Source organism: Podarcis raffonei, chromosome 5 (genome assembly GCF_027172205.1).
Source record: "Podarcis raffonei isolate rPodRaf1 chromosome 5, rPodRaf1.pri, whole genome shotgun sequence".
NCBI lineage: Eukaryota > Metazoa > Chordata > Lepidosauria > Squamata > Lacertidae > Podarcis > Podarcis raffonei.
This window is the reverse complement of record NC_070606.1, coordinates 57,847,256-57,861,054: the sequence shown is the minus strand read 5'-3', so window position 1 is coordinate 57,861,054 and position 13,799 is coordinate 57,847,256. Positions and strand designations below refer to the sequence as shown.

General features: G+C 41.0%; 1 protein-coding gene across 2 annotated transcripts in view; it reads left to right on the top strand.

The window, feature by feature from the left end:
- Window positions 1-12,365, top strand: part of SUFU (SUFU negative regulator of hedgehog signaling) — a 69,482-nt gene extending 57,117 nt beyond the window's left edge. For both annotated transcript variants that reach the window (XM_053389360.1, XM_053389359.1), the window contains exons 11-12: window positions 2,248-2,316; window positions 5,576-12,365. In XM_053389360.1, the coding sequence (XP_053245335.1) occupies window positions 2,248-2,316; window positions 5,576-5,665 (159 nt within the window). In that variant the 3' untranslated portion in view covers window positions 5,666-12,365. The remainder of the gene's footprint in view (window positions 1-2,247; window positions 2,317-5,575) is intronic.
- The last annotated feature ends 1,434 nt before the right edge of the window (window positions 12,366-13,799 follow it).

The following is a 13,799-nucleotide window of genomic DNA, read 5'->3' as shown; positions in this document are numbered from 1 at the left end:
TGGCCTCATGGGCCACATTGGTTCCCCACCCCTGCTGTATGAGATCGACTATTAGAATGAGAATGTTTCCAGGATACATCTGGGGTTGGGTAACAACCAGTGCAGACAAACCCTTTTTACAGAGAACATCTATTGTTGGCCAGCCAAGTTTTTCCTGTTAACATTAGTTCATAAAATGTAATTTTAAGGAATTTGTTATTGTTTATTGGCATCAACAACCAGACCTATAGAGTTCCCTTTGCTTCCTCAAAACCTCCAGTTTCCTTTAGCCTTGCTGTAGTGACTCCCTCCAATGGATGAGAGAGAGGTTTTGCTGGGCATGCCACTCATACTTCTGCTTCTTTTTTTTTACATTTTTAGAAAATGTTTCAGCTTTCCTATTTTGTCATTGCATAGTATATGCCAAGCCTTCATTGTAAACAAGAAATGTGAGTTCAGTTGTGTTTTTTTAAGTGCTCTTGGTCAATGAAAGTGAGATTCAAATTCCTAACTGCTGATCCTGCATGATGGGGGAAATAGCCTCAAAATACAAACATGTCTTCTCCATAAATGTAAAGCATCATTTCTGTGTTTGCACAGTATTCTCATTGTTCCCTCTTGCCTAGTGTAATTCAGTGCTGCAGATGTAGTGAGGGCCACAGGCTTAGATGACTTTAAAATGAGAGTGGCACACTTATAGAGGATGGGTGTATCACTGCATAATGTGCCTCCCAATCTCAGAGATTGTCTTTCTCTGAACATCCCTAGCTGAGGTGCAAACAGCAGAGGAGGGCTGTTTTCATACCCTGCCTGTGGTCTTTCCCAAAGCATATTTCTAGTTATTGCTGTCCAGATATGTCCACTGTTTGCCCGAGCCTAGAAAACCTAGCATCGGTTGCTAAAGGCGGAGCACACTTGTAAGGTAGAGGGGGGGTGTTGTATGTTTTACAGTCTCCATACAAAGGCAGAACCATGTCCTAGCTTGAGAAACCAGTTACAGCAGGCTAGTGAGGCAGGAACTGTTTGCACAATGCCACCAGGTCTATTGAAGTGTTGTGGCATTTCAAAAGCCTCATAGTGAGTACCATTTGATAGCCTAGGGACTGTTTGCGGCTCTAGGGACTGTTTACCATGTTAGTTGTAGCTGAAAGTTTCCCTGGGAGGAAAAGATCCTCTTGGATGAGAGTTTTGAATGTGTGTAGAACAACAGAGATAGTTATCTCAGATTTTCCTATCATTTTCCTACAGGGAATCCCCCCCCAAATAGGGGAATAAATGGCTACTGTCTGCTACCAGTCTCTTCATAGTGTCCTGTTGTTAGGAGCTCTTAAATATTCTCAAAAGGTGGTGCTCAGTTCAAGTTGAACATTTTTCAAAGAACAGGGCCTATTTGTTCAATTTCAACTTCTAAGCTTCTAAATCCCAGAAGAAATTAAATGAGGTGCCTAGAGCTATGACAGCCTGTGATGTTGATTTGCTGCAGATGTCACCTTTAATATCATGCACATCAAATGCATGCGATTTCTAGTGCAATGTGGTGCCGCCACTGCAGGAACAGTGCTGAATTTAAGGAATGCTGTGAAAAGGATATTATTGATAATAGCTAACTGTACAGTCTCCTTAAAAGCCATGCAGTAGGAACTCTTGAGGGTGAAGACATGGGTAGGAGATAAGGGTTTTTGCTGCTATGCCTAAATGCCCTTGTGTATCTGGTTTATCTGACCCTTGCAGGAGAAACATGATTTGAGCTAGGGCAGGTATATCTTTTGTCCATTAGCGCTGGATTACGTCTTGGTATTTCAGGCATGGTTTAACAAAGAAGTTCTTTGAAGGTTAGATTATTTGACCCATTTGGTAGGAAATGTGTTTGCAGGCTAATAGTAGCTTGCTCCTCTTCCTCCTATCAGTTCATTGAAGCCTAAGGCTAGCTCATGGTGTTTCAGACAAAAAGCACCTCCTTTCTCCTATTGCCTGTCTTTTCAGATAATGTGATCTCTCTTCACAATTCTTAGCTTTTCTTCTTCTCTGAATCAAAGCTTTCAGTTTTTGACACAGGGAGAGAATTGATGATACAACTAGATTCCCTAATAATTGCAGCATTTTGTAGGTACTAGGGGAGGAAACAAACCGACCTCCAAGGGCTTTGTGAATTTTTGTATGAACAACAGTACAGTTTCTTCTCTGTGCACTAAGAAAGAGTCTGTTGCTTGGCAATTAGGTGAAGCTTGGAGCGTAAAAGAATAAAACTACTGTCTCTCCCTTTTGCAGATCCTGCTGACTGAAGAGTTTGTGGAAAGAATGCTGGAAGACCTAGAAGATCTGAATTCTTCAGAGGAAGTAAGTTTCTTAACTCTAATATCCAAAGGGACTCTTTCTGTATTCAGGAGGCTGATTTGCTTGGTTGATGGTTTGATGGCCTGGTTTCTTGGCTATAAATCCAGGGCTCATGTTTTCTTTGCTGTTATCACCCAGTCCTTGAAAGTCCTCCATGTGGCCACCCCAAGATTATGTGGTCGGAGCACTGGAGATGGTAAAGATTGAATGTTCTATTTTAGGACATCTATGCTAGCCACTCCCCTGGCAGTTGTTGATGTCTTGGCAAAATTCCGACGGAATTCCTATCCCTTATAGTCTACTGAATGTAGACATAGACTTTGACAGTCCGTAATGACACCTGCTGTAGTTTTTTACTGCTTACTTGACAGCCTTGCATTGTGGTAAGAGCATTTATATGACTCCTCTGTGGGGCTGCTAATGGTTTTTCACGTGCATATCATAAGGTAATCCTCCCTAACATTCATTCTTTGCCATGAAAAGCAAATAATCCTAATTCTCACAGTACCTGTTGACTCCAGTCAAGGTTTGTCTGCTTGTAGAACAGCCTTTCCTACTTCTACTGCCAAAACTGCCCTGTTGTTTAATTCTTACTGCTGAAGTTTTGTAGTCTCAGAATTAGAAGGCTGTGTTGTAATGAAAGTTACAGTAGTAGTTTATTTTTAAATTGACAAAGGATAAGGGGAGGGTGGCAGAAATTTACAGTCAAAGGAGATAACACAACCAACTTGGAACATGCACACCTGGTTTTCTGTAATGGAGTCTGTCTTGGGGCCTCTCCTGGCCAAAACTGAAACTTCTTTTAAGGTGCAGGCTACTATAGAAAAGTTAATTTTTAGGCATGCTTCATATTTATTTTTAGGGGTGCTTCATAACAGTCTTCAGGGTTGGCAGTGGGGAACCCTCTCCATTCCCCAAAGTCTTAGGTAAATGAGAAGTTTGGTTCATCATATGAGGAGTTGGTGACTGCCTCTTGGTCAGGGCCAGAAAGACAGCTGGCTCAGGGACTGCATAGTTCCCTAGAATCTTAAAACCATGCAGGAAGGCCTGGCACACTTCTTACATGGATTAAAAATGGATTTGAAAGACATTTTGAGGAACAATCAACATCAAAGATGGGGTGTAGTTTTTTTTTTTTTACAGCAACAAAAACTAGAATGAAGTTAAAAGACTGTTTCATCTTGCATCTAATACTTAACCCAGTAAATGTGAACGAAGTTGTCCTTCATTATTACACCAAGTTTACTGCCTCCCTAATATTTATTTATCTCAAGATCATCCAAGTTTTTAGTGAATAAATGATAGTTCTAAATTACTTTTTAACCATTTTTTCATCTGAAGAAATTATTGGAGGAGTTTTAAAATAAGTTTACCACTGAATGATCTTCCCTCAGTGCAGCAGAGCCCTAATGTGAGCTTTCTCTTGATTTTCTGTAAGCATGATCTACTGGTTCTCTCTGTTGACAGTAGGTTTCTGATATGCCCAGGATACCTGTTTTGTTTAGCTACCTACCTCTTAAACTCTCCCATCATGGTTAAGAGATTTCTTTAATGTTAACATATAAACACCTATACATTCTATCTCTCTTCAAATGACATTTTCTAGTTCAATTTCTTCAGTCACTCTTTGGGTTTTTGCTAGCTATCATTTTTCTCTGTTCACTCATTTTAGAGTTGTACTCTGTCCTCCACTTTACCTGAAAAACATTTACATCATCATCCTTAAGTGTTAAATCATCCCGAACTTGATGATCCTCAACTCCTGTTTGCTTACCCTGAGAAGTTAAGTCTAAAAGCTTCTCTGTGACTTCTTTCATGTTCAGCACCAGCAGTTTGGTTACACTGCAGTTGAAGTGGAGGGTGCCTCTTTTGTACAGGCTCAGCTTGTCCCAGAAGAGACCCTAATGTCTAGCAAATGGCTGCTCTAAAATGCTTTGCTCAATAGTGTGATAGAAATTTCCTTAATCTATACTCTTCCTCTTCATACCACTATCACATCCAAGAACTAGGGCCCTGCAGTTCCATCAGTCTAGCTGGTCCTGTATGTGGAAGAGAGAGTATTTCTGAAAATACTACCTTGGAGGGCTTTGACTCAATGTTCTACTCAGCTATTTTTCTAGAAAAAGAGGTGCCAGAACTCAGCATGAACACCTCCCTCGTTCTCTTCGAATGGCAATGGCGCCCACCTGAGAGCTGCTGGAACTGAGTTCTGGCAGAAAAAAAGCCCATACAACTTAACCACTCCTCAGCCAGTGTGCACAATGGTCATTGACTCCTCCATCTAACAGTCCATCCAGCAAGTCTATCCAGTCTACAGTCTTCCCACCAAGCAGACACCACCCCAACTTTGTGATTGCCTCTTACTAGACCTTTCCCCAAGCAATTCCTGTAAGTTATTAAGCACCCAAGAAATAGGACAGTTCTATGGAATTCCCCCCTCCCAATTCCTCAGCTAAGGCCCTTATTCTCCATAATAGCAAATGAACTGCTGGCATGGAGTAAGGCTCCTCTATGTGTCCCTGAATTCTGCCCCTCTATTTTTCAAAGTCAGCCTCAAGGGAATGAATTTGTTCCCAAATAACCAGGAGCTCATAAGTCCCTATATTTCTGCTAGTTTTCTAGTTTTGCTACTGTTTTTGTTATGTTCGTGTGTGATTGATGTTAACCTTGAGAGGCTTATTGGAACTTCACTTCCCCACGACCCTTGCATGAATCCTTTATTTGCCAGTCTCACCAGCTTCTTCCTCAACTACCTTATTGTGGGGTTTCACTTGTGTTTGCTGTATATCAAACCTATTTTAAAACTGTTTTATCACTGCATTTTCAGTGTATTGAACTCTGTGCGTGTTGCTGTACTCTGAAGTCTTATATGCATGATACGCTGGGCTAGAAAACCTCTGAATTCACTGAATCAGTCCTTCTTAAGCAGGTGCCAAAAAAAAAGAGGCCCTGGTGAATTAAGAGAAAGCAAAGTAAGACAGTAATGCACAAGTGAGTGGTAGAAATAGGAAAAAAATACTTGGCTATGTAATCTATGTAAACTGACCTGTGATCTTTGGATGAAGGGTGGTATACATTTTTAATAAATAATGATAAAATAACAGTCTTCTGTCCCAAATGAACACTTTGGAAAAAGATTTCCTTATTTACCTGATAGCTGGAAACTTTTGCTTCTATTGGGTCTAATGGTATTATTTTGTTTGCTTTGTGTATCATACATCATGGTAAGTTATATTAACTAATAACTTCTTTGCCTTTTTAGTTCAAACTTCCAAAGGAGTATAGTTGGCCTGAAAAGAAACTGAAAGTCTCCATCTTGCCTGATGCTGTATTTGACAACCCACTGCATTAAAGCCAGCTGACACCCACAAGCAACAAGTTGCTGTATGCTGCCCAGTGACTCATGGGATAATTTAGTGCAGTAAAAGCTCTTCCTGCAAATAAGAGATGCTGCTGCATATCCACTGCAAAGAACGGAGGGGTTACTCAACAGCAGTCCAGCCAGAACTCAATTCTCCCAGTACCTGGCATTCTCTTCCGTCATGGAAGAACTCTGAATAACCTGCATATGAATGAGTGCGAGAGTGAGACAAGGAGAGAGAAGTATTTAACTATTAATAGTAGTTGTAAGAATTCCTTTCCCTACTTTAACTGGCTCCAGAGGTCCCTGCAACCCCCAGCTCAGGGTTTATGTGCCTCATCTGCCTTGGCTTAATCACACAATTTTCAGGCGTAAACACACAATCCATTAGAAGTATTTTTTGTAACTCTCAAATTCTTTAATTAGCCATGCTTCTCCTGGCCAGAATTATTCCTTTAGTGTGATTTTTTTTTTGTATTGCTCCAGAAAGGCCATTTTGTTTATACTTTATGTACACACAGTCAAACTGAGGAAACACTGATCAGTTTTGATGCCACACTAGGGACTGATTTGGCAGGGGAATCATGGTCCCACTGGCAAAACTGCCATGATGTTACAGAGGGGGCTGTACTTAAGCTGTCATTTTAGATTCTGAATTCTGAGGCCTATAAACATCCTATTTAAGTCAGGAGTTTGCCCTAGGGAAGAGATACAGCTTGGGTTATATTTAGGAAAAGGTTGCTTAAAAAAGTTCTGTGAAACCCAAGCCTAAGTGTTTTTCTTCAGAACGAAACTTAATGGTGTTCAGTGGGGCTTCCTACCAGGTAAGTATTTACTGGATTGCAGGATTAAACACCTATCTTAGTGTGTCCTAGGGTAATAGGCCAAAATGATAATTGATTCTCTTCAAAGATAAGCATAACTTCCTTGTTTCATGGTCACCTGTAAAAGGGACAAGTACATGGAGAATTGGGTTTCATAGGTATTTCTCATTGGGCTGTACAATGAGCGGAGGTCTTTGGGTGTTTATTTTCTAACTTGGTACAGCCAGATCTTCTGGGTTAACAATTCTGATATTGTATCCTTCCTGTAGTTTCCTATAGATTTGTACCAAATTTTCCTGACTCATACTGCAGAGAAATAGAAAAGGGTACATGAGTTAAAGAGATGCCTGAAAACCTATTGTCTTGTTTTTAAATTGGCTTTAAAAATGAAGTTTTCCAAAGAACATTTATTTCTGCTGAAATCATGTTTTCACTTTCTATTCACATATTTTGGGAAGGCATATCTGTTAATTTTAATGCATATTGAGTCAGGCCATTTCAGAATGTTTTGAAAATTCAGCTTGATGTACTGCTGTATACACAGGCATTAATTTTCAGAGTTATGGCCTGATTTTGAGACAGCTACACTGTATTTCTAACACCATTTTGTGCAGACTTTGACTTTCTGTTTATAGGCAGTTTGACTAACTTCCTAGGAAAGTGGTAGTAGCTCCATAGCTCACCACTGAAAATGAAATCTGGCACTGCTAAAGCAGAAATCTACAACCTGAAACTATCTTCTGAAAGTTTCTGTTACAAAGTTTGTAGAAGGAAACATGTTGGTTCTCTTCCCTTCCCTTCCCAAGAGAATGAAAGTCCACTTCAACTAGGCAACTGTTCAAAATACCATGTTCTCTTGCTGTGTATACTTAGGTTCTTCAGAAATTTTGTCACGGGCATAAGTGACCTTAAGAAATTGCTCAGAATTGTTGTATACTGATGTACACCAGAATTGGTGTACACCCATGGGCTGATGGCTAGGGAACTGGACCTCGAGCAAGTTTAGATAGATATGTGCTGGTGACATAAAGTAGCTCACAATAAACTATTTAATATTGCCTGCAGGCTCCCTGTCAGAATCCTAGAAGCCTCACCTTTCATATTAAGTAAAGGACTTAGGATCACATGGTACACTAGTGTGGTCTGATGTTTAGGGCATACAAGGCAAAAAAGCTTTGGGAGTCACTTAGTTTGTAGTATTTTGGAAGCTGTTGTGCTGTCGTGAGCACAATTCAAATGTGCTAATGTAAGCAAAATTGACTAACCGCTATTGCCAAATTGACTAAGCATAAAACACTGCAAGGTTGAAATAGGCCAAGCCATAGAAGGTTGTAGTGAAATCTTGTAAGGGGTCCCTGCTTATGAGGAAAATCTTTTGGCATTCAAATGGTGTGCTATCACTCAAATGCTACTGTCAGATACCTAGCATATTTTCCCCACAAAAGCCATCCTTATTAGGCCTAGCTTTCACAAACAGCAGCTGGGGTGATAAAGCTGTTTCTTGACTGCTGTGCTTAGGACTGCAATGGAGTCTCATATGACGGAATGCTCCTCTGTGCAAGAGAAAAAATCCTTGCACATAGAAAACTGGCATGTCAGGGAGGAGAGTAGAAACCTTTTGCCTGACGTTAATTTCCTATGTACATAGAAATGTTTTTGGATGAAGGAGAATTCAATTATGTGAGGCTTTAGAAGTCATTTCTAGAGTCTAAACTGTCTGGCTTTTCTACAGTTTATCTTGGAAGCCTTGTGTTCCATAGTAGTTTAATTAATGTAGTGAGGCTTTATACAGCTATACTGTCTCATTCGTTACTCTCTATAGTTTACCCTCTATGGATGCAGTAAAGAGCTGAGGAGTTTCCTATCCGAGAAATGAAAGAATCCATGGAGGGAAAGCCAGAAATCCTATGAAATGTTAATCTGGAAGTGGAAAAAAAATCTTGTGGGTTTTTCAGGAAGGATCTGTGAGCTGGAGACTAGACTACAGTCTTCTGTGGCTTTTCATAGTTTGCTGCAAAGTCCACACTGATGTTACATTTTCCCATAACCTTTTAAACGTTTTGTTCTGCATGAGCATTCCTTTAGAGAGAAAGAACTGGTCCAAAGTGTATTTAAAATGACTGTCTTGTAGGGTTTGCAGAGTATTCAGATTTCATATCTGCCTGAAAGTACCCACAAATTACTACCTTGGCAAATCAAAGGTAAAGTGTCTTGGTGTTTAATCAGTAACAGTTTATGGCAGTAACTGCTAGAAACTATTATTGTTGGCTTCCCAGAGGACTTAATGGAATGGAGCTTGGTCTCTCCGTTTACTGTGTATTGCTAACTTTTCACTGTGGTCACTTATGCTGACCATTCCTCCCACCCTAAGACAAGGCAGGAAGAGTTTACTTTGCACTCTTGTTCTCCACTTGCTAGTTACTAAAGTGGCTAACAGGAAACTGGAGCTTTGGCTGTTCTTCAGTTGGTTTGCACCTGCTGCTTAATCCCTTCAGCACCTGGAGCTGTAAACACCATTCCTCGGTTGCTGCAACAATTATTAACTTTCAGTGCAGCTGTTGCACCAGCCGTGTGCCAGGACAGTGCTAACCTAGCCATCAGACCAAATGGCAACAAAAGAGCCATTCCAGAGGGTTTACTGTCTAAATATGAAGCAGTCAGTAAGTAAGTGAGCAAAATATAGATCGGCTGTAGAATTTCACATGAGAACACTGCAAGCTATAAGAATATAGTTTTAGCAAAACAAAAAAATTCCATCCCCACTTTTGTGGGTTTCCTCTCCCCCATGGCACTGACATTGGTAGCAAGGGAAGTTATAAAAACAGAATCCACTCCCCTCTTCAAAGCACACTCATCGGCTGTGTTTGCATGTAAGGTTAAACCATAGTTAATATTTAACTGTGGTTTAATGTGAATGAGCAGCATGCTGGTGCACACTGCTCAAAAGTCCCTGCTTTGCTCCTCCCTCGCTCCTGGCTGCATCATACTGGGAGCAACAAACTACAAGACTTGACTTGTCATGTCGTCCAAACCCATGCTCCTGGTTTGTTTGGGGGAACCAAGCCATGCGTTTAAGTTTAGATGACACACCACCTGTGGATTGTTGCTCCCAGCTCATTCCGGCACACTGCTCATTTGCATTAAACCATATTACACATGTCAATTTGAAGCAGAAGGGGCTGCTCAAAGTGCTAACTGGCTGGACATTTGTGACACCATGAAACAACCTCTGCCTGTAATAATTTTCAGCTTCAGAATAAATGATGGCTCTTTAATCATCAATAAGTCAGGCACTGTATGATTGTTTAAATGCAAGGTCCTACCAGCAGCACTTTAAAGATAACAAGAAAGACAGGCAGCTCAGCAGAGAAGGGTGAGGGTGGCCTAGAAACCAGTGTTCACTGCAAAGAGAGTGTGTGAGAGAGAGAGAGTCTAAAGAATGAGGGTTACTGAGCTTACCCCATAGGGACAAAAGAAGCTTGCTCCTGTACATCTGTATGCACCATTAGACACAATAGCTCAGGATTTTGTTTTTCTGGTGTGTAAATCTGAACTTTGCCACTAAGCTAGATGGTTGGTTGGACAGAGATGCTCTACATGCACACTGCAAGCTTCTTCAGCATGTTTTGCACTGCACCATGATCATCCACCTAGCTTTGCAGATCTGGAAGTGTCAGGCACTTCTATGGCAGATGAAAGCATGGGTTTCACATCTGCATGCATGCTGGTGGAGTTCATTGCTGCTGTAGGGATTGCTCCATCTCATCACACTTGTGTTTTTCTAGCAGCAGGGAGAAAATCATGAACTGTTTTAAAGAAAAGCCCTTTACACATAAAAGCAAGGGAAGTAAGGGTCAGAAAGCAAATGTATTTGCAGAAGTGTTTTTAATGGCTTGGGGCAAAAATGTGTTAATGTTTAATGTTTCTCTCCACCACTACCATCATTGTAATTTATAGGAACAGAAAGAATACCTTCATATTCTGGCAGCCCTATGTTACTGTAGCTTTTCCTACCTTTAGTTGTTCCGTCTCTTTTGAATCCTCCTTTGCTGAGCATCCAAAATGTCAAACAGAAAATGAGCCTGTAGCTGATGAGGGTTTCAAAAGGATCCCTAGGCTGACCTGCCTCTCAGGCAATTAACCCATGGGCATTATGCACTTTTCAGCTTCTTCATTTCATACACAATTATTTTTTCCTCAGATTGCTTACAGACCATAAAGTCGTAATAAGTGGTACATTAGCTTTACAGTATCATTCCAAGGCTGTCATAAAGGTATGCCTTTTCTACTTTCTGCCAGCCAGCTAATAAGGAGGTTGGAGAAGTGATCTGAAGTACCCTTTCCATCTACCTACTTTTATGATTCACTGTTGAAATGTGGAAGCCTGATAGCAGGATAACGTAATGAATCCCAGCGTGTGAAGTAAATGTTTAAAGGGCTCAATCAAATACACTTTAATTTCAGAAAACAGATTTGTTTAAAAGCACAGACCAGAATCTGCTTACCAGCTGATGGTTCTGGTTTTGCAAACACTTCTCTTACCACTCTCCTCGCCCTCCTGCACACATTTCCCTTTGCTTGTTTTCTAGTTTGGGTTGAAATCAACATGGCTGCAGTTTTCTTTCCTGGGCCCTGATGGCAAAGGTCTGCATTCATCACTGCTCCTCTACATAATGGGAAAGGGGGGGGGGAGAATGGTTTGAGCCTTGTTGACAATAGTGCATGTTAGTGTAGGCCCTTCAATAAGAGAGGATAGCCACTGCCAGCCCTGGTTAATATTCTGGGGAAACACAGGAGTGTGCAATTGTCTTCAAAGGATCTGTTGGCTCAGGTTTAAGCCGAGTATCCCTTTCGCTAGTTTCCCTTTCAACACTGAACAGAATCTCAATTCTGTATAAAGACTTCACCTACCTTAGGGAAAGCGAAACCTATTAAAGTGATAAAACCAGTGAGTTAATTCAAAAGATTCTGTGCTCTGATTGCTGATGAATTACACAGTCTGGGGCCTGGCTTTTCTGGAGCTGCAGTTCACAATTTAGCAGGATCAAACTGCCATTGTGGAAGAAAGCTCCTAAAAGCCACGGGCTTTGTGGCCCAGCCCCCATTCTTAGGGCCATTCCGTGTGCTGGATCCTGGGTGGGAGGGCTCAGGAGCATAGCATTGGTGTTCAGTTCTAGCAGATCAGATTGTCGCTGCTGCTAAACACAGCAAATGAGACTTAAAGGAATAAATTAAGGTAATGTTACACTCCAGGTTTGCCTTTGCCTTCCTATCTTGAGACTGTTTTATATCGGTAGGAACCAGAGTTCACTGTTAAAGCAGGGTGGATATTTTTTTTTAAACATGATAGTGCTCTTGTTGTTACTGTAGTTTTATAATTTGGATGGTTGTAGTGCTAGAAAACAAAATGAGTGGTTTTGCTTTTGGAGGACCTAATCCTTAGACCTGCTCAATTTTTAATTCTGACTGCTGAGGCTACTTTTACCAGCTTCAGCTGAGATGAACCTTTTTGTAGTTCATCTATGTGGCACATGTGTGTGTGTGTGTGTGTGTGTGTGTGTGTGTGTGTGTGTTTCTCGACAAAAATCTTAAGGACATTGCAGAAGCTGTCTGAAAATGGCTTGCCATTCCTGCAGTGAAATTCTCAGTACTTTGTAGTATGCCTTTTTTTCTACCAAAAAAACAATGGGAACCTAAACTAGCAGAGGTTTTAAAAATATTTTATATTAGTTTCTAATGTATATTCTTACATTATCACAGTGCCAGTGTGTGTTCACCTGCGCAAAACTACTTTTTGTAATATTTTTGTGATCACAAAGCTTTGTTTCCCTCCTGTGTATTCAAAGTGCATTAAACTTGTTTGCATAGTTGTGTCTTGTGTGCATTTATTGAGTGATTGCAGAACTGATAAATGAGACTTTATACTCTAACTCTTGTTTAACTTTCTCATTCCAGTGCTTTACAAGCTTCAGCCAGGTTAGGGGGCCTTTGTCTGCACACAAACGTAAGAGCCTGGGCCCCAGCATTTGCTTATCAACGGTCCTCTGATGTGGTCTGTTTCCTTTTGCACAATATGATCTGCCTCAGGAGAAGGCTTGTATTAATAATTTCCATGGCACTTACTTTGAAGTGGTAGGTGCTTTTACAATTTTTTATCAGTTTTACCCTCACAACCACAGTTGCACATTAAGTTGCTCTGATTAATGTTTTTGTGTGTACTATATTTGGATAGGCTGGATATACCATAACCGCTGTGGTCGAAAATGGATTGAGTTCTGTACCCTGATCAACGACTCCAAGGTTCAAGTCACACTCCTACAGATCACATTCCCATGGGTAGTAGTGGCCACTTGTACTGTTACCACACTGTCACTGAATTGCAGATGGAGCGTGATAGTGACTTGTCTTAACGGCAATCATTTGTGCATTAAATTGGATCCTAAAATAATGGCTTGCAGACAAGTGTTCGAAGTTTTAATGCCTATAATAGGGCTGTTGGGGTTTTTGCCTCTGCAAGAAAGGACAAAGAGAATGAAGGTGATTAACATATCATTTATATTTCCAAGCTTCCTTGCAATGTATCTGTGAAAAACACCTGGGCTTTATTAAAGTAATAACAGGCAAGTCTTGGCCTTCACACAAAATGAACCTTATTTGTATACACAAATGTCTTGTTCATCAAACATTGCCGTTTAAATGAAGACACCTTCCTCAGAGGTTAGAAATACTCACTGAGGCTTGGTCCCACCATAGTACCCTGTTCTGTAGAGGGCCTGACTCCTACAGAGAGTCTTCCTTTCTTCAGCCTATGTTGGGGACGGTTAGCTCTATCAGTCTAGATCAGGGGTACGGAACCTCAAGCTCAAGAACCAAACGGGGCCTTTCAAACCTCTCTGTCTCCAGGCTATACTCCTCACTGACACTGCTTTGCACCCAAATGTTTTTGCTTGGCTGCAATGTGTTTTGAACACTGATTGTGCCTCTTGCTTTTCTGGATTGGGGGGGGAGGGCTGTGCAAGTGCAAAAACTAGCCTACTAGTGTACAAAGGTAAAAAATTACATTTGTAGCATGCAGGAGGATGTGACACACTCTGAGAAGTCCATATTCCTGTACAACTCCCATAGTCAATTGTGGAGGTATCATGTGAAGCATGCTGTGGCACACCAGACACATCCATGTCCAAACTGCACGGATCCCCCTGTCTGTTGTACTGCATAGAAATACTGTGGCTCCTCACTGGATCTTGTTTCTCACTTTAGGGCATCATTGCTCTTGAATGGCAGAGGCCTATAGCATTGGA